This window comes from Epinephelus lanceolatus, chromosome 8 (assembly GCF_041903045.1).
Source record: "Epinephelus lanceolatus isolate andai-2023 chromosome 8, ASM4190304v1, whole genome shotgun sequence".
NCBI classification, from domain to species: domain Eukaryota; kingdom Metazoa; phylum Chordata; class Actinopteri; order Perciformes; family Serranidae; genus Epinephelus; species Epinephelus lanceolatus.
The window spans coordinates 23624919-23643568 of NC_135741.1; the positions used below are offsets into that span (position 1 = coordinate 23624919).

General features: G+C 42.8%; 2 protein-coding genes across 3 annotated transcripts in view; one reads left to right on the top strand and one right to left on the bottom strand.

Annotated features, from left to right (window-relative positions):
• rarga (retinoic acid receptor gamma a) overlaps nucleotides 1–1818 on the bottom strand; it is a 47783-nt gene extending 45965 nt beyond the window's left edge. Inside the window, exons 1-2 of one of the 2 annotated variants that reach the window (XM_033629600.2) lie at nucleotides 1679–1818; nucleotides 1425–1540 (exon numbers count right to left, since the gene is read on the bottom strand). The gene's annotated coding sequence lies outside the window, so the exon portion shown is untranslated. The other variant, XM_078170031.1, reaches the window with a different exon arrangement.
• A 2132-nt stretch (nucleotides 1819–3950) lies between these two features.
• nr1d4a (nuclear receptor subfamily 1, group D, member 4a) lies at nucleotides 3951–17621 on the top strand. Its single transcript, XM_033629599.2, has 8 exons — nucleotides 3951–4699; nucleotides 11625–11924; nucleotides 12018–12106; nucleotides 12414–12558; nucleotides 14774–15357; nucleotides 15456–15641; nucleotides 15776–15986; nucleotides 16126–17621. The coding sequence occupies exons 1-8, from the start codon at nucleotides 4678–4680 to the stop codon at nucleotides 16320–16322; spliced, it is 1734 nt and encodes a 577-aa protein (XP_033485490.2). The 5' UTR covers nucleotides 3951–4677; the 3' UTR covers nucleotides 16323–17621.
• Nucleotides 17622–18650: the final 1029 nt, after the last annotated feature.

An 18650-nucleotide genomic window follows, 5' to 3' on the forward strand; every position in this document is an offset into this window, starting at 1 on the left:
GAACGGCTCTCCTGTCTATACTTTCCTCAAAAATCAGCCATGATGTCACCATGAACCCATCTTGAACCCACCTCTGTCAAAAAGCATTACTCCAGCCCTCCCTCTCTCTCTCTCTCTTTCTCGCTGCCTCATTTTCTGTTCCACCTCTCCCTCCTTCACGCTCCGTTCCTGCCTCTCGAATTCTTCACTGAGCTCCCATTCTTTTGCTTTCCTCTTTTTCATATTTCCGTATTCTTCAACATTTCCCTCCGCCCGTCCATGTCTCTTTTCTCTAGCCTGCTTCTCTCACTGAAGCACACAACTTTTTTTTCTTTTTTTTTCTGGCAAGCATGGTCTAATTGAATCACCAAAAAGCACAGCCGTTTGCCAAAAATGCCAGGACGTTCTGATTATCATAAACTTTGTTTAAGCTGTGGTTTTTAAAAAAAAAAAAAAAAATCGCTCTGGGTGCGTGAGGGCGAAGCCAAAAAAATAAAAAGCAGAAAAAATGAGGAATAGGGGGAGAATGCAAATGAAAGAGAGAGGAGAGGGAAAGAGAGAGAACATTGGGGAAGAAGAGAGAGGGGTGGTGGGGGCAGCGAGAAGGCAGCCAGAGAGCCACATATGGAAGTGATTCTGTAATTACTGCAAATCTGTGAGCTCAAAAGGAAAGGTCTTCTTTTCCATGCCTCCTTCCCTGCACATAAAACTGCCCTTGTGAGAAAGTTGGGCACTAAATACTGAGCAGGAAACATGAAAAAACACTAAGTTTTCATTCGCTGTTGCTTCTTGGCATGCGGGGTTAGTATATAAATATGGATATGGTATAAGTCGAGCATGTTAAGGGTCTACTTCTCCTATTTTTCTGCCCAGATGGAAGAAAAAAACCCCATCTCTGCTGATCATGAGGCTAATTCCACAAAGTCTACTACTGGAAAATGTTCTGCATTCTTTACTCATTTGCTTTGCTTTCCTGAGTTTAATCAACCGTCCTGGAAGCTAATCTAAAGCAAACCAGGGAGGGGGTTGAGCCTGGAATAAAGTGAAGTCTCTCATCAGCCACACACCTCACTGGCATCATTCACATAAAGCACACATTCAAGGTGCGTAAGGGGGGGGGGGGCGGTTAGGGGATGGGTGACAGACAGAGAGACACACAGACAGAAAGACACTGATGAAGACTGTCTTCTAAGCCTCGGGCAAAGCAGTGCTTTGCAGGTGTGTATGTTGGCAACGACTTCTGTTCTGTTCAGTCCCCAAACAGTTTGAGCAGCCTGTAATTATCTCGTGCCCTGCCATAACGTGTTCTCATGATGAGTGCTTGAGTCTTACACACACATATACAGTAAACACACCCGGACTGACGCAGCTCGAGCTACGTTTATCCTCAGACACATCCAATTAATCACGGCAGGAGATGATTTATGTAAAGTACACAATCCTACCTTCGTCTTCGCCTGGAGTAGCGTACGCCTCGGCTCCAAACGCGAGCACATTCCCCCCAGAAGTTTGAAACATAAATAGTGGATGAAGGAGCGCACGCACACCGCCGAAAGTTTTTCTGTGAAGGAGACAAAACAAAGTCATGGAGGGGGGGGCAGTCTTCTGAGAAGTCCTCCAACTACAACACAGCAGCTTGTAAAGATCACGCCATTTGGTCTCACGCTTCAGAGATCATTTCAGTCATTTGTCAGATTACCTTCGTTTGTTGCCAATCCGTCACTGTGTCCCGGCAGCTCACAGACTGGGGCGTCGATGGGAAGCTACCGTGAGGGCGGATTTATGGCACTGTGACTCCCCCTAGTGACGGAGAGCAGGACTGCAGCACCCATCCTGTCACTGAAGGGGAGATGGAAAATCCCAATAAACAAATATGTAATTACATAACAACAAAATAAGTAGGCTGAGTCATGATAAATACTAAATTTGCTATTCCTTGCCTGTCTAGTTTGAGTATAATCTACTTTTGGGGGGATAATGAACTTAATGTCTATATAGAGCTTCACACCAATAAGCACGAGGAAGGGATTAAAGCAACATTGGTGAGTGAACGAGTCATTAAAGCAACTTACTGGATGTAAAATGATCAAACAGGCTTATATATTAGTACAAATGACTCTTAATTGCAGCTTTTTAATAAAACCATTAGCTACATCAGGTTAATTTCAACAAAAACTTTTGTATCTAAAAGTTGATAATAAAAAAATTAATAAATAAAAAATATTATTAATTTACCAGTGCAATGCTGTACTCAATATGTAATAATAACAAATTATAGTATTTTTTTTAAAGGAGTATTGCAAAAGTTGACCCATTATTGCATATAATAATAATAATAATAATAATAATAATAATACCCTATATTATCATCTGCAATAATGAGTCAACTCGTGCAATATTTTTGCAATACTGTTTTTTTTTAAATATCTTTTATTGAGCAGATGGATTCCACATATAATCAACATCTACATTTAAGGCTCATTTCTCTGAACTTCACAATTGTGCATGATACCCTGAGATCAATAAGGGATCAAATGTTGTAGTACGCACAGAGGTAGGATCAAATAAGGTAGTAAAATAAAGTACAGATACTGTACATCAACATAAAATAATTTGATTTTTAAAAAAAAGAAAAATAACAATAACAAGAGCAAGAGCAAGAAGAAGAATCATCCCCAAAGTCACAGGGGTGCCCTCCCATACCCACACCACTTCTCCACTCCTCCCACCTCCCTCCACCCACAGAGACTCATCACTCTGTAATTAAGTCTATTCTATTGTTTACTCATAAAGCACTTTTCAAAACAGTTATAAAGTGCTTTACATGCTAATAATTAAAACAGACAAGACATGAAAACAACAACTTTTAAAAGAACTGATAAAAACACTTAAGTGTATAAAAACGGAAGAAATAAAAGACAGTCTTAGGGTGTCCGATAAAAGTATGTTTTAAAAGGGGACTTAAAAGGAAGTATAATTAGTTAGTATGTCTTAATATTTACAAATTATAGTCATTTCTGATAACCTTAGACCTTTCGGCAATAGCGTATCACTTTAATAGTGAATGAAAACTCAAAAACACGTATTTACATTGTCAGAATTTGATTTTCAAAAGCTTAGATGTAAAAAGAGAGGGAAAATAGAGGGAAATAAACAAAAATAAACCTGGTTTCAGACTTAGCTGAGGCGCTAGAGCTATGAACTATCAAAATAAATGAAAAACTTCTAAAAAGTGATAAAAAAAAATACTCAGTTGAATGTAATTTCTGACTGACTGAAAGATGGATTATTATAGAGATTTCTGCACATTTATGAGTCTATGGATGCTTTTTCAAAAGCTAGTTGTTTGCAATATCAATGTGTACTCTCACATTGACACTGTAAGAAACTTTTTTCTAGATAGATAGATAGATAGATAGACAGATGTAACAGTGCCATGAATTGCCACTGGGGGGCGCTTTCCACAAGCTGTGCACAGTTGACCTGCATGTTGATACACAGCAGGCTTCGTTTGTTGCAGTATGAATGTTAAAGAACTTAAAGTTGCGCCAACACATTTTCAAATTATAACTACAAATAAAAAGTGTGAAAACTGACGCGTGCAGAGTGGATCTAGTTTTGAAAATATCATGTGAAAATATTTATACAAGTTTAAATTATCAAACAGGAATTAACATTTCAATCACAATCAAAACACTTAAGTTTAGCTACAGTTAAAAGTTTGCACTACGTCTCGCTCCAACAGCAGCTTTTTGCCGTGACATAGGTTTAGTTGCACATCTACAGTTTCCTTTGGCACATGGGCTTTGAACTTGACGCTTGTTGTTTGGCGTGTCTCTGTGTTTACCATCCGTTTGCAGCGCCGCTTGTCAGAGAACAAGCAGTCACGGTGAGCCACGCCTATTGTCCATGTGCTTCATCCTCCAATCTCTCCATCCCTGCGCACCACACGCTCTGTGTTTTGCATAAAATGTGTATCAGTAGGGCAGCGCTCTCCCCGGCACATGCAGCGCGCACATGTAGCGTGGCTTTACTGAACACATACCACGGTCGAATAAGCGCATCAAACTCCCCTCAGCCCCAGATCCCCGCCAATGAAAAGGCACAAAAGCGTGAAGGAGAGAGAGAGGGAGAGAAGGGACTCCGCGAGATACAAAGAGTGAGCCAAATCCCACACAAACACACACAACACAAGTTGAGCGAACGGAAAGGCGGTCACATTTCTTACTCACCTGCAAACGTGATTGATGTGGGTGTTTGTATCCGTGGGTGTGTATGTCAGGCCTGACACCCCGTTCACGGATTTGCTGACTCCACTTTCTTAGAATTCATGAGAATCTTTTAATCTCCGCTCGTGAAACATCACACGCGCTCGAGCCGAGGCGCAGTATCCTGTGCACAGAAGGCATCCAGGTATCTTTGAGAAGACAAGCCCGCACAACTCACCTCTGTCAGACCAGATCTGAGCACACTCAGAGAGAGAGACACCTGTCTGCAATTTACTGGGAAGCAACTTTGCGCGCACTGGACACATTTCCATCACTTCTTCCCATTTGTGCGCTCCATGGAGCAGGTGTTTTACGCAAAGCTGTTTATTGACTTTCTCACCTGTCTTCAAAAGACTTTTGCTCCAGTCTAGTGACATTCACGGACGTGTATCTTCAAGCCTGTTTAAAGTGACTGACATCAACAAGAGATATGGATAACAGCCCTGGTGGAGGTAAGATTCATCTAAACTTTATATTTGACATGTGGCAACCGCTCCATTATGATAGCAATGTCTGGCATGCCTCAACTGTTTGGGAGTCAGAATTGATTAAAAGACCACTGTTCAGCGGTTTCATTCTTCATGTTGCCAACAATCAATAGATTATTTTAACAATGACATTTTAGCTATGACTCAGCCTACACCTTAAATAAAATATAACTTTTATTTAAATGTAAGAAATATTTAATTAACGCAAAGTGGCATTCCCATTATGTATTGTTTGAATGATTGTGTAAAACACTTAAAGCTCCAATTTTATTTATGTGCATATTTAGAAATTGTATGTGCAATTGTCTATGTGTGAGTTCTTATATGCACGAAATGTGATTTTTTTTTTTACATGCAAGAGGTTGACTATAGTGCTTAATTGTATTGGTTTATGACACTTTGGCACAAGTTCCCTCTTTGGGAATTTAATCACGCCAGCTTGTTCTTGGATTCCATAAAAGTGCATCATTGTTGTCAGATTTTACGCAAACTTGTCAAAAAAAAAGTTACAGCGCTGCGTTCAAATGTCAAACGCAGCGCCTGGAGTGCAGCTCTCCTGACAGCGAGCCGCACCATATGGTTGTAGTGAGACTGGCTACTTCCTGTTTCCCTCCATGAAAACAAACTCACGTGGAGCTACTGTACACTGGCTGTCTCTGTAATCATAATCTCCCAGAGCCAGAACTTTTAACTGCTTACAACTACCTCTTTATCATCTCGCTGGAGGAAAAAACAAAGACACTTTGAGCGTAAAGGGCGTGTTTGTTTCTATAATCAAGGCCATTGCCTGCAGCATAAAAGTTGATAACCGCAGGACTCCCATCCGTTAAGTAGCATTAGGCAGCGCTCTCTCGAGGTCAGCCAAAGGTGCACATGCTTCCTGCTCTCCTCTACTAATTGACGGTGAATCATTTACAACAGCGACAGTCACGTTCCAGCACAGGTGATGGGCGCAGCCTGTGCACCGTCAACATGCTACTCTCATCTAAACCCACTCGAGTTATGACTTTGTGTTTATGTTGATAAAGCAAACCGGTGTTTGTCAGGGAACAAGGAAGGCAGTAAAATGAGCAATCACATGTAATAGCTGTAGTATTAGTCAGCTGCATGTGCTGGGCTTCACTGGTGTTTGATGTTTAGAGGATGTTTGGTTTTGTGGCAATCTTTTATTTAGATATTTTACTGTTCAAATCATTGCTTATTTTCTATTTAAATGGTAATATACATATATATTTCTCCTCTCAGCAATCTAAATGTAAGTGAGCACCTTGAACTGGTTTCATTGACCTTTAATGTTTCAATATGTTATTGGAATGCACATGACTTCATCTCACTCATGAGGTCAGTGTGGCGATCTAAACAAAGCTCATAAACATCATCATAACTTGGCAAAAATATGGCTGCAGTGGTGGGGCTGTATGGCTCATAAAGTCGAGATCAAATGAGATTGTGTATGAGTGTGTGCGTGTGTGCGTGTGTGTGTGTGTGTGCGGTGACACAGAGCCCCCATTTCATCTGCAGAGATGAATGGGTGGGAGGGTTGCATGCAAAGGCTGAATTCACCGAAAAGATTATTGTAATGATTCTTTTGTGCCATACAAAGTACAAAATAGATCCAAGTAGATCATCTGCAGATATATACTGTCACACTTGGCCTGTTATGTATTCCTCCCTTTTATAAGCATATTGGAGCTCAGTTTTTACAGTTTACATACTCCCAAATTTTAGAAAAATGTATAACTGTACATCTTCATTATGCAAATTGTTCAACATGCAATATGTTTTTGCCTAGTTCAGTATTTTAATGAAACATCATTGACCTCATGTGAAGGCTCAACTGTACTTTGATGTGTGAGTCAGCTGTGTATAGTCTTTCTTGATACCAATATAAATGTGCTCAGCTGTACTATAACTAGATTACATTTAGCTGCCAAAAGATACTAATATGATAAAGTCAGACCCATTGACCTTCCCCACAGTCGGCTGCATAACTTTATGCACACATGTACAGTATGTTCCTCCTCTGGCACACCCCTGGTGGAAGTTTTCTGCATTATTCTGAGCAGTTTTAAAACCCATGTTTCTCACCATCAGTTGGAAACTATCATTACTTTGGTGCCAGGTTTTTATCTGATTGATAAACACTTTTGATAAAGTCAACATGTTAAAACATGTAATAGATGTAATAGCTAATACAAGAGTGTGTGTGTGTGAGTGTGTGTGTGTGTGTGTGTGTGTGTGTGTGTGTGGGGGGGGGGGGGGGGGGGCTATAAAAAGGGGGTTTGAGTATCCTTCGCCAGAAATTTTTTGAGTGTCATCCCGCTACCCCCGAGGAAAAGAATAAAAAATAAATAAAATATAAAATAAAATAAAATAAAATATTAAAAAATATAAAATAAAATAACCACATTACTTTGAAGGCTGGTGAAATTAACAATAAAATTCACATTTCACATTATGCGATTGCGAGTAAAAATAAAGAAGAAGAAAGAGCCAAAAATTCAAACAGTATTCCCAAAATATATGGGTAATGAAATATCTGCGTCTTAGGGCTGCTGCAAACTGTGACAAAAAACTGCATCTAAGCTGGACAGCCACAAAAAAGATTCACAGACTGAGATCAATGCAAAAAAAAAAAGTCAATATATTCAGGACATCTGTGCACAAAAAGAAAATGAAATATCTAAAAAAATAATAATAATAAAGTACCCCAATAAAATATGGTAGGACATGTGATGCAAGGCTTACTGACAGCATGGAGTCTCTGAATGAAACAAACTGAGTGGGACACTGAACCCATTCTCCCCTATTCTAATATATTTGAAGGAAGGGTAATTTTATTATCAGAGGAGATTTAAAGAAAACAACTAAAGTGTATATTAAACTGTGCAATAATGCACCAGAAATTAAATGATTTTACAGTTGCCTGTGAATGTTATTATCAAAGGCATTCCCTCACAGTATAAACTTGGGTCTGGCCACATACTGATACTTCACCTACTGTTCCTAAACTAGATACAGCGCCTGGTTGACAGTGCAGGCGGTGCTGCTGCTGGTGCACAGTCAGACCACCCGGCCGCATAACATGCTGCTCTATTTAATTTGGCTCTTTAATTATAAGCCCCTGGCGGGCTGTAGAAGCTCTGGCTCCTGGCTGGAGCGCAGCAGCTTCATGTCTTCCCAGTGAAAGCTCCGTCAAAAGCTTCCTCACGTGGCTTCCCTCGCAGAGCCGCGTGCGACGCGTGAGATACCCGGGCCCTCCTCCCGCCCCGCCGCTTCCCCGCTCTCACGGACGCTTCTGTGCTGATGCCGCCTGCGGTGATGGTGAGCTTGGTCAGTGGGTCAGCGATTCCATGCATTAACTTTTTTCTCTCTCGTCACGTTTTCCCGCCTCATGCGCCTTTTGCTTGTATTGAAAGCACCCCCCTCCCATCCCTGCCTCCTGTTTGAATCACACAGCTCACAGTGCGGTAGGAGCGGACTCGATTTTGACTCTGCAACATCTGTTCCCAACTCATCGGTTCAGGGCGCACATCCGCTTAGGGTGCGTTTCAGCTGGAACGTGACTCTGCTGTTAAATATAACATCTCTCCTCTCATCCGCTGCGCTCTCCAAGCGATGCTGAAACAGATAGCGGATTAGTAACACTAAGGCTGCATGTTGGTGATAAAATCGCACAATCCTGAAAAGGATGTTTTTCCAATCTATGTTTGACAGAGCGCGTGCCAGACATGAAGCGATTTCAGTCACCCTAAAACCCCCAGGATATTAGACTAAAGATTTTAAATCACATCATGGCGCTTATAAATAAAATAAATCACAGCTATCCTCTGTGATCCTCTAACACACTTCCTCTGGTGACTGAATGAGCCTGAGTGTGATACTGCATCAGTTTGGAGAGATGCTGGAGGCTCATACAATTCTATCAAGTTCCTGTGATATTGACCTACTTACACAAGCCCGAGTTAATGAAGTCTACTGCAAACACCCAAGTAGTGCTCATACATTGGCAATGCTCAGTAGCACAACTCTTCTTTTTGCATCCTATATCCTACATTATTTTTACTATAGCATAAAAACACTGCATTGCTCTAAAGAAGCAAACCACATGCTGTGTTTATACACTTTGCAGCACAAGGGCAAACACACACAATATGGTCACCTTAACTGTAAGCTATCTCTCCTGTGTTGCTGGCTCTCCATGCCCCTGCATTATAAGCCGAACAAGTGAAAGTAAGAGATAAAGGACGAGAGAGAAACAGAGAGGAGCTGCTGCTGCTGCTGCGCCTGTGAAGCTCACTGCTCACGTTTCTCTGCCTGCCTCCAGTCCCAGGCAGATTAGTGTTTGCACGGGTAGGCTAAGCTCAACATGGGCATTGAGGAAGGAATTTCATGTAATGTGAAGTAAGGGAATGCCTCCACAACAGTTCAATTTGGAAACTGATATTACAAGCTACCCATGCAGAGAATAAAAATAGCAGTGCTGTTTTTATTCTTTGTATTGTGGATACTTAGAGATATGAGTGCAAATGACAAGTGCTGCCTTCTGTAGCACTAATCTGTAATCACAATAGGGCAAGAAGAAGAAGGGAGTGTGCAAAGTTTACATTTAAATTGTATTGACCTTTCCACTATGACACATGATACATGCAGGTTTTATAGTTTCCTTCCTGCACTGTGTGAAAGCAGACTGTAAAAGGGATTGCTAATTGACAGTGTTTACAGCACAGCGTCTCTAAGGGTCATTCATAAACACTTACTGTACATGTGAGCCTTCAGGTGGACATGCAATGTGTTTGGGTGGAGCGGGGACTGGGCCGTGGCTGTCTGCATGTAAGCTCAGGAAGAGGTGAGGCTCAGGCCTGCCCGTCTGTTGGGTCTGTCTATGGCTCTGGCATGAGTCAACAAACCGGCAACACGTGCTGCCTGGGGGATTATCAAAACAGTGGAGCTAAAACAAATACCTTGTGCAGCAAAGGGCAACAGGCCGACTGCATCTAATGCATGATTTCCATATACAAGGCTCAGTTGGTTGAAGCACTATGGCACAAGTTGTGGATGTTGGAAATTCACTCAGTTGCATGTGCAAGCCAATCATGAATGGAGTTTTAAATTGGACCCATATTTGTTTAGATTATTTTGAACTTGATTTGCATGCAGTTTGTCATTCTGAAGGTCTCTCTACTGTACACTGAGTTGTTAGTGTAACATTAGACGAGTCCGGTCCATACAGTTGAGGCTTTTCCTTTGCAAAAACGTGACTCACATTCTCCAACTGTTGGTGGCGCACGAACAGCAGTGGCTGAGACTTGGTGCCACCTCATGCCCGGGGAGCTTCCCAGTCAGCGTGTGTTTGTAAACACAGATCTGACTTGAGATTGTTATGTATTTCAACACGAGACTGCGGATTTGGTTCGGGCAGTAACCGTGTCAGGAGTCCATGCATGTGAGGCGGCGGTCAGGTGTCGTGCTGTTAGCTGGCGCTGGGCACGGTGCCAGGGGAGCGAGGCTATTATTGGAGCGGAGGAGGCAGCAGACCCCGCAGACACGTGAGGCCGTGTCTCAGCTCATCCACAACGCATGACTAGAAGTGCGAGAGAGGGCGAGGAGAGAGAGAGAGAGAGAGAGAGAGAGAGAGAGAGAGGGGGGGGGGGGGGGGGGGGTGCGAGGAAAGCGAAACTTCAGAAACAGTCACAGCTCAACAACAGAAAACACTTTACATATTTACACGGTCCCTATATAAATGCATTAGCATGACGCAGATTTGATTTAGGGAAAAAACGCGTCCTTGGTGCTCCTGCAGGAAGCCCGTCTGCTTTGTTGCTGTGCTACCAGCAGTATTTTTAGCGCCCACTTTATCCGCTTGAGCGCAACATTACGCCTATTGCACTCAGGATGAGGCAACGACGCAGCAAATTGTCAGAGCTGCTCACTGCTGCCTGCAATTTGTGCAACATTACATCACATCCAGTGATGTACAGTAGCTGAGCGGTTTTAAAAACATATGGATGGCCAACTTAAATTTATGATACAATTTATATTCAGCCAATGACTTTTTAAATCAGTAAGCAGTGGCGCCACCAAGGGGGGTGCAGGGGGCCCATGGCCCTTCTATTACAATCACTGGTCCTTCTTTCGAAAATAACTGGAGGCCAATATGAATGTCTTCAAGAGGCTGTGGGGTGCTCATTTTTGTCCAGATAGAAAAGAGCACATCACAGACCTTTAGATTGGAAAAAAGAAACAATCAGAGGGCAGCAGCATTACATGAAGTCATTCACACGGCGGGAAATAATTGTATAGAGATCGCTCAGCCTACATAAGAAGCACAAGTTGGGGGAACACAACTAATTCAGAGAGCCAAAATACACAGGAGAGAGCTTTACTCAAAGGGTGCCAGTCTATAGAGCTTTACTCAAAGGGTGCCAGTCTATAGTACCATGTCACCTGCGTACTACGTGTGCTGTGCTATTTGGAAGGTAATTAAAGAAAGGTGCCCACAGCTGCAGGCTCATTTTTTAAGCTAGAAGATACATACATACCCGAAGACAGTGGTATATTGTGAAACTAGACAACCTAAGGCATCCCTTGGTTCTAACAATGTCAGCGCAGCTTGTCAGTAGGGGGGCTTAATAACGCTCCAAAGTTAGGCTGTATAGATAGGCCTATAGGCTGCACTACAACAGCAGAGCAGAATTCCTGAAATTCAGTTATCGCTTTTGGTTTCGGTGTACCACCCCAAGATTTTCAGTGGCTACACCTGGCCACTCCTATGAAACATTTCAACATTGTGTGCTTTACTTAAGAGTTTTAACTCAAATTTGAATCACCTGACCACAAACTCTCAGCTCACAGGTCTGATGTCTTCTTTTCTCTCTCCTTTCTGCAGGAGTCATCCTGTATGCAGGGTCCTCCGGCAGCTCCAGCCCCAGCCCTGGCAGCCCCTCCAGCGGGTACCAGACCCAGTCACCCTCCTCACACTCCCAGCCCTCATCTCCAGAGGAGGTTACCTTCACAGAGATTGGGGCGTTGAAACACAGGGCAAGTGGGTGCACCACCCCGTCCTCCAAACTGGTATTCCAGTTCCCAGACGTCTACAGTCCCCCCCCTGCAGCAGCCACTCCACAGCATACCTATGCACACCCCATCGCGGGAAAGAGGCCATGCGGGTTCACAGGAACGTTCACAAGTAAGTGTTTCCTCACTGTGTCGATGCGCTCAAAGATGAATACGTTTATTAAAGTTTTTTGGCTTATCTAACTACCTGTTTACCCTTCCACAGAGACAGGAGGAATGGTCCTGCTTTGCAAAGTCTGTGGGGACATTGCATCTGGTTTCCACTATGGTGTGCATGCATGTGAGGGTTGCAAGGTAAGTCTGGACTTTCTGTTTTCAATACAATAACTTGAAAAATACCAATATTTGCTAACATTTCCAATACCGCGGGGAAAAAACAAGATAAAAATAAATGTAACAAGGCTATAACGTGACAACAACGACTTCTTTTCTTGGTTAGTAGCCGAGAACAGCAGAATAAATGTAGAGAGAGTGAGAAAGCGCAGCTAGTACTGGTGTACTGATACTGCAGAAAATAAGTATTGGACCATTAATGCTACAACAATGCGTTGCTTTTCGGTGCTCCAGTTTCATGAGATTGTTTTTCGTTTGTTTGTTTCAGGGTTTTTTCCGCCGCAGCATCCAGCAGAACATCAACTACAAGATGTGCGTGAAGAATGAGAATTGTCTCATCATGCGCATGAACCGCAACCGGTGCCAGCACTGCCGCTTCAAGAAATGCCTCTCCGTTGGCATGTCAAGAGATGGTGAGACATCCTGACACATTTTAACGAGAGAGGCCCTCGTGCAGCTCTGCCAGAATGCCACAGTGCTCTGATTAGCCAAAGCAGCAGGGAAATGGGCGGCCTGAAAGAGGCACAGTACTAATATGTAGGTCTGTGTGAAAAATGTAATGCGGAAAGTCTTTTGAGGTCATCGTGCCACTGGCTCAGTCACTCACTTTATCAGCAGACCTGCACCTGCCTTGCCCTTCTACTGTGTCACTGCACTGCCAAAGATTACCATCTGGCCTTGTACTACTCTCTCTTAAGTTTCTAGGTGTCTTTCTCATGCCCTTTACAGCATCCTCCCACAATACTCCACACTCCTGTTCAGCACAGCCCCTCCCCATCCACGTACCCACCATGTTCCCTCAGCTCTCTTGCGTCTCCCCCTCAGACAATGATTTATGAGAAGAGGAGCCTTGAAGTCCCCGAAGCTATCTATCATCTGGAAAACTGCAGAAAACACAGGAATTATTTTAGGAAATTGGAACAGGGTCAACTTGATTACCTTGTGTATGCCCACAGAATATCTTACCGCAATTAATGAGGGATAGGGCAACAATTAAGCAAAGGGTGCAGAAAACAGCCAGCCGTTGTGACAGATTTTATCAGGTGTGATGCTCACATCACCTAGTTTTAGTTCTGATAGCTCAACATTGATTGATCACCTATCATGGCAGATTAAGAAAACAGCTGGGCTGACCTAGAAAAACAATACAGAATTGGACCTGCATACATCATGACCTACTTGGTGTAGTTTGCCTGCCTTCTTCCTCTCAGTATGGTTTCTGCTTATCTCCACCCTCCAGTACCCTGCATTGCCTAATCTAGTAAACAGGTTAGTGTTATTTCTGCATGTGCTTGACACTTCTGGTGCACGGAGAAAATAGGGTGGCAAAATACGACTCAGTGAGAGAACAAACAGTCAGGTCGCCCCTTTTAGAGGCGATTTTCGAAAGCATTCAGGACCACAACCTAGAAACCCCTTTTTGCTCTGCCTCAATCATTACGAAAACAGGAAAACCGCATGCAACTGCCTGCAGCCCACAATAAATAGTACACCCTGATTTCACACCAGGCAGCTGTGTGACTTTGGCTCTGCAATATAGGCAAATTATTAAGTCTGTTGGCATGATGGCACACTTTTCTTCCTCTAACCAGAGCATCATTTTTAGAGCACCGGCTCGCTAGTCTGCATTTGCTTCTTTTTAACCGTGATGAAAGGGATTAATCTCATGCCACATTATTGGCCCCATCCTCATCAAGCGACCCTGCTGGCAATGAACAGATCACTGTATATTTGGTAAACATAGCAATATGTACTGTGCATATTACTGGGCCAAGTCACTTCACTTGACCAAACACTGTGGCTTCATGTAAAGTGCTTACGTATAACATATGGGAATTGCTATACAGTTTTTCTGCTCCACTTTCAAAAAGAAAATTCAGACATGCTATACTTGCAAAAGTCTTTGAAGCTGTACCAGCTCAACTTTCCTGCCTTATCTAACTCCATCTTGCACAAATACACTCTCACTTTCCATGCATCACCATCTCTCATGTCAGTCCTCTTCATGTTCATGTTCTCACTACTGTCTACTAGTTGCGAAGACTACTGTCTTCGCAACTCATTTATGCGCTTCAAGCCCACCTCTCTCATCCTTCTCCCTCTCACGATCTCAGTACCAGTGACATCACGCTCACGTTGCCCCACTGCCCTACTTACAAATGGAGGGAGGGAGCGGGAGAGGAAGGAGACAGGGGTGGATAGAGGAGAGGATGAGGCAGATGGTAGCAGGGGGTCTATAAATAGCCTCTCCAGCTGATGGTTACTGTGGAAAGGGGGATGGGGGATATGGGTGAGGAGAGGGAAGTTTTATCTCACAACTTGTGTGATTCCTCTTGAATCATTCAACACTTAAGGTGATTTCATGCTTCTTATGTATATATAAAGAGGTGTAACAGGAAACTGTTTCACCATGCTTAATCTAATTTATAGCCGGCATAAGTAACAGTAGTAGTCCTGTCTTTCCTAAATGGCATATATCATAATTTTATGAAATTTTAGACAGCATTCTTTCCAATCAAAAAACATACAACTCTGAAAACATAAGGCATAAAACATGTCCAGTGTCAATGTCCATGTTGTCACAATGACTGAAAGCTAATCTGTCCTTGCTTCTTGTGTCTTCCCTAGCTGTGCGTTTTGGCCGCATCCCCAAGAGAGAGAAGCAGCGACTTCTGGATGAGATGCAGAGCTACATGAACAGCCTAAACGAGTCGGCTGCCATGGACATGGACTCATCTTCGGTGAGGGATGCTCCCAGCAGCCCAGAAGATGGCAACTCAAAAGAGGCCATTGGGGCCATCTCCAGAGCCTACCGTGACATTTTCACCAGCAGCAACAACAACGGCCAGGAGAGAGCAGCCAAGAGGGCTAACATCACCACCAATAACAACAACAACACATCTTCCTTTTCTCAGGATGCCAACTTTACCCAAGTCTCCTCTCACCCCAACCCTGCACAGAGTTATCAGTCATGCCCTGTTGCGTCTGCCACTCTATGCCCAGCTGCCCCCAATGACAACCAGGCTACATTCCACAATGTGGAAAACAACCGCTATACCTACCTAGTGTCAACAAACCAGAATCATGAGCAGTCCAACAGTACAACCTCTCAAAGGGCCACCTCTGTCAATCATAACAGTTTCCGCAATGCAGGAAGTACCCAAAACCAGCCCACTTGCCCATGGAAATTAGCTCCAGGAGCCAAAGTGCTGGTAAGAGCAGTAAGCATACTAAATTAGATCAAAATTCTTGTGATGTGTTTTGTCTGACCAACAACTTATGATTTTTTCTGTCCTTGTTTTCCTCTAAGGCCTGTCCCCTCAACGCATGGCCCATATCAGGGGCAGAGCGCACGAGTCAGGAAATATGGGAATCATTCTCGCAGTGTTTCACTCCTGCTGTCAAGGAGGTGGTAGAGTTTGCCAAGGGCATCCCAGGATTTCAAGAGCTTAGCCAACAAGACCAAGTCATGCTGCTCAAATCAGGCACCTTTCAGGTAATGACAGACATTCCAATTGATTTATTTAAAATATGTGAGTCCTTATTTGTGACTCATCAGGTATTACTTATGTAATTATTTGGTTCAAACTTATCTTTGTGTTCCTTTGTCTCTGTACCGTGCGTGTTTAGGTTCTGATGGTGAGGTTCTGTACCTTGTTTAATGCTGAGGAGCGTACGGTGACGTTCCTGAATGGCCAGACTTACCCCCTATCCACTCTGCGGGCCTTGGGCATGGGTTCTCTACTGGACGCAATGTTTGAGTTCAGCGAGAAGTTGGGCTCCCTGGGGCTGGAGCCTGATGAAATGGCCCTATTTATGGCTGTGGTGCTGGTCTCTGCAGGTGAGAGAGGCACACTATTTACTTAATGAGTAGAAATACAGTGGCAAAAGCTGCAGGGCAGCGACGCTTTGTTAATAAACCAATAATGTTGTAACTGTGTCTGTCAACCACTCACACTGGCGTCCTCTGTGCTCCTCAGATCGTTCTGGCATCTCAGACATGCGGGCTGTGGAACAGCTACAGGAGGGTCTGATCCGTGCCCTAAGGTCACTGATCACTCGCCGTCGCCCAGATGACTCCGCCCTCTTCCCCAAACTCCTCCTGCGCCTGCCGGACCTGCGCACCCTCAACAATCTGCACTCCGACAAACTGTTGGCCTTTCGCATCGACCCTTGAGCAGGCCGCTTCTTCGTGGAGCACACAGATCCAAACTGTTTTACAGAGAAACATTAAGTACACCACACACAAACACACACATCTGCACAGATATCATCTTCCAAGGAGAGGACTTCCTTGAAAATTGAGGAACAAGGAGTTGTGCAATCTGAGGAGTGTTTTTCAGGATAACCGAGGGCAGCAGCGAACATATTTTTGACTCACTATTGATCTTCATACTACGTTTTGGGATGAATAAACACACACATACAAGCTCATGTATACACATAAACCTCAACACCTCTTGACAGACATTGTTCCAGTAAAAAAATAAATTATCATGTAGATTTAGTATTACCCTTTTGGACAAATCATTTGTGCACTTGCTCATAATACTCATACTCATACTTAAGAATAAAAGCCAGTTCACTTCTGTTTATTCCTTAAAACCGTACAGTATCAACAGGCCATCACTAAGCAGCAGTTGAAAGACAGTTATATTTAGGGACCATTAGTGATGATTGACTATGTCAGTCTGTGTTAAGAGAAAGGGAACCTGTATATAATATATAGCTGAATCTGAAATATTAAGGTAATTGTGTATCACTGTTTCACAAACATACCATCTGCATTTGTACTGGAATGAGACCACTATTTTAACGTGTCACTTGTACACAATGGGATTCATTCTGTCTCTTACTATTCCAGAAAGCATTCGGCACACCTTGGGTTTGAATATGCCAACTTCATAAGTCAATGGCATTTTAGTTTATTTCACAAAAACATTGTGTCTGTGTCACTATATCGTATGACATCTGGGCTGATGGAGACGCCCCATGCATGTTGGGTTGTGTAGTTCCTTTGTTAATTTTTGTTGCTGTAAATATTATGTTACCCTAATGTCTATGTATCAATGACTGAACTGATGTGATGGATCGGACGGATGAGTTCGGTGTAAAGAAGAATGTAGTGACCTTCCTGTAATAGGTGGGGGTTTGGCCATGCCAAGGGGGCTTTGCACAGGAGCATAATGTAGTAGGGATTCTCAGACATCTTCGACGCACTTCCTGCTATCAGATGATGTAACCAACCAGCATAATCCCTGAAATCACCAGCACTCACTCCACACGCACCCTTCCTCTGCCCCCAATGTTTGTCATACAAACACAAGAGATATTTTTGGGTGAGAGATCGTGTTTGATTGGTCTTCTCACTGTTTGCTTGTTTGATTAAGGCTGATTGAGCACATCTTGTACATTTTGTAAATCTTTCTTCCTAAATAGAAATGATATAATGATATAAAGTTCAAATTATGTATTACTCTGTTTGTGTGTCATTCTTTTGTGTCCATTCAAGTATTGTACTTAAGTAAAGTATTGAGGCACTTCCACACTTCCATTTTATGCTACTTTATACTTCCACAGCACTACAGTTTAAAGGGAGGTATTGTACTTTTTAACTACACTACATCAGGCTATTTGCCTAAGATTTCACATAAAAACATATGATAACCTTGTAAAATATAACACCTTGTTAAGACAAAATACTGTACCACTGGTTTCCAATCTTTTTGACTCGTGACCTCTTACATAAAAGCACCAAAGAGACTTTTCCCCTCAAATGTCTCACACGTTTAATTTCAATAACTGTTAAGGGCCAAAAGAGGTCAAAGTATTACATATTTCACACATTAAAAATCAAATATTTGTGTAGAAGAACTTGTTTTTTTCTCCTTACCTCTCCCGTTAATCATCTCATGACCCGTCAGATTTCATCTTCTTACATCTAATAATGGCATATACATAATACATCAGTCACAGGAGACATTTTACTGCAGAACGAGTACCTTTTCTTTTAGTACTTTAATCATATTTTGTTGTGAGTACTTATACTCAGGGTACAAACTTAGCACCATCCACTAGCCAAATGCTGCTAAAATATGCACGTGGCTGGTAGATTTGCTACCCTCACTAGCCAAAAAAATCAATGGTAATCTACTAAGTGGCTGGTAAAATTTGGGGATACACTTGCCATTTGGCTGTAGTTAAAAAAGTTAGTTTTGCACCCTGCTTATAAAGGGGACCTTTGCCCAGTTTCAAAACTCATATATTTCTATGGTATAAGAGAGTCCAAGAATATGAGTAGCCTTAACATGAAACACTCTCTCCCAGATCAAAAAAACTAGGGTGCTAAAACCCAAATTTATGATGTCATAGGGTGTAAAATCTGGAGCAACTGCATGGAAAATTAATTTGAAAATATGTCACAGATGACACTGAGAGCAGCCAGGGGAGTGTTCTGAGTACATGGGTTCATTTTCTGTTTCAGGGCAGAAAGCACTACAGTAGA

Excerpts from the sequence above, each read along its gene's own strand:
- nr1d4a (XM_033629599.2), top strand. The coding sequence starts at position 4,678 with ATGGATAACAGCCCTGGTGGAG. Across the intron at positions 12,559-14,773 it reads CGTTGGCATGTCAAGAGATG|CTGTGCGTTTTGGCCGCATC; the intron begins GTGAGACATCCT and ends TGTCTTCCCTAG. Across the intron at positions 15,642-15,775 it reads TCAAATCAGGCACCTTTCAG|GTTCTGATGGTGAGGTTCTG; the intron begins GTAATGACAGAC and ends GTGCGTGTTTAG.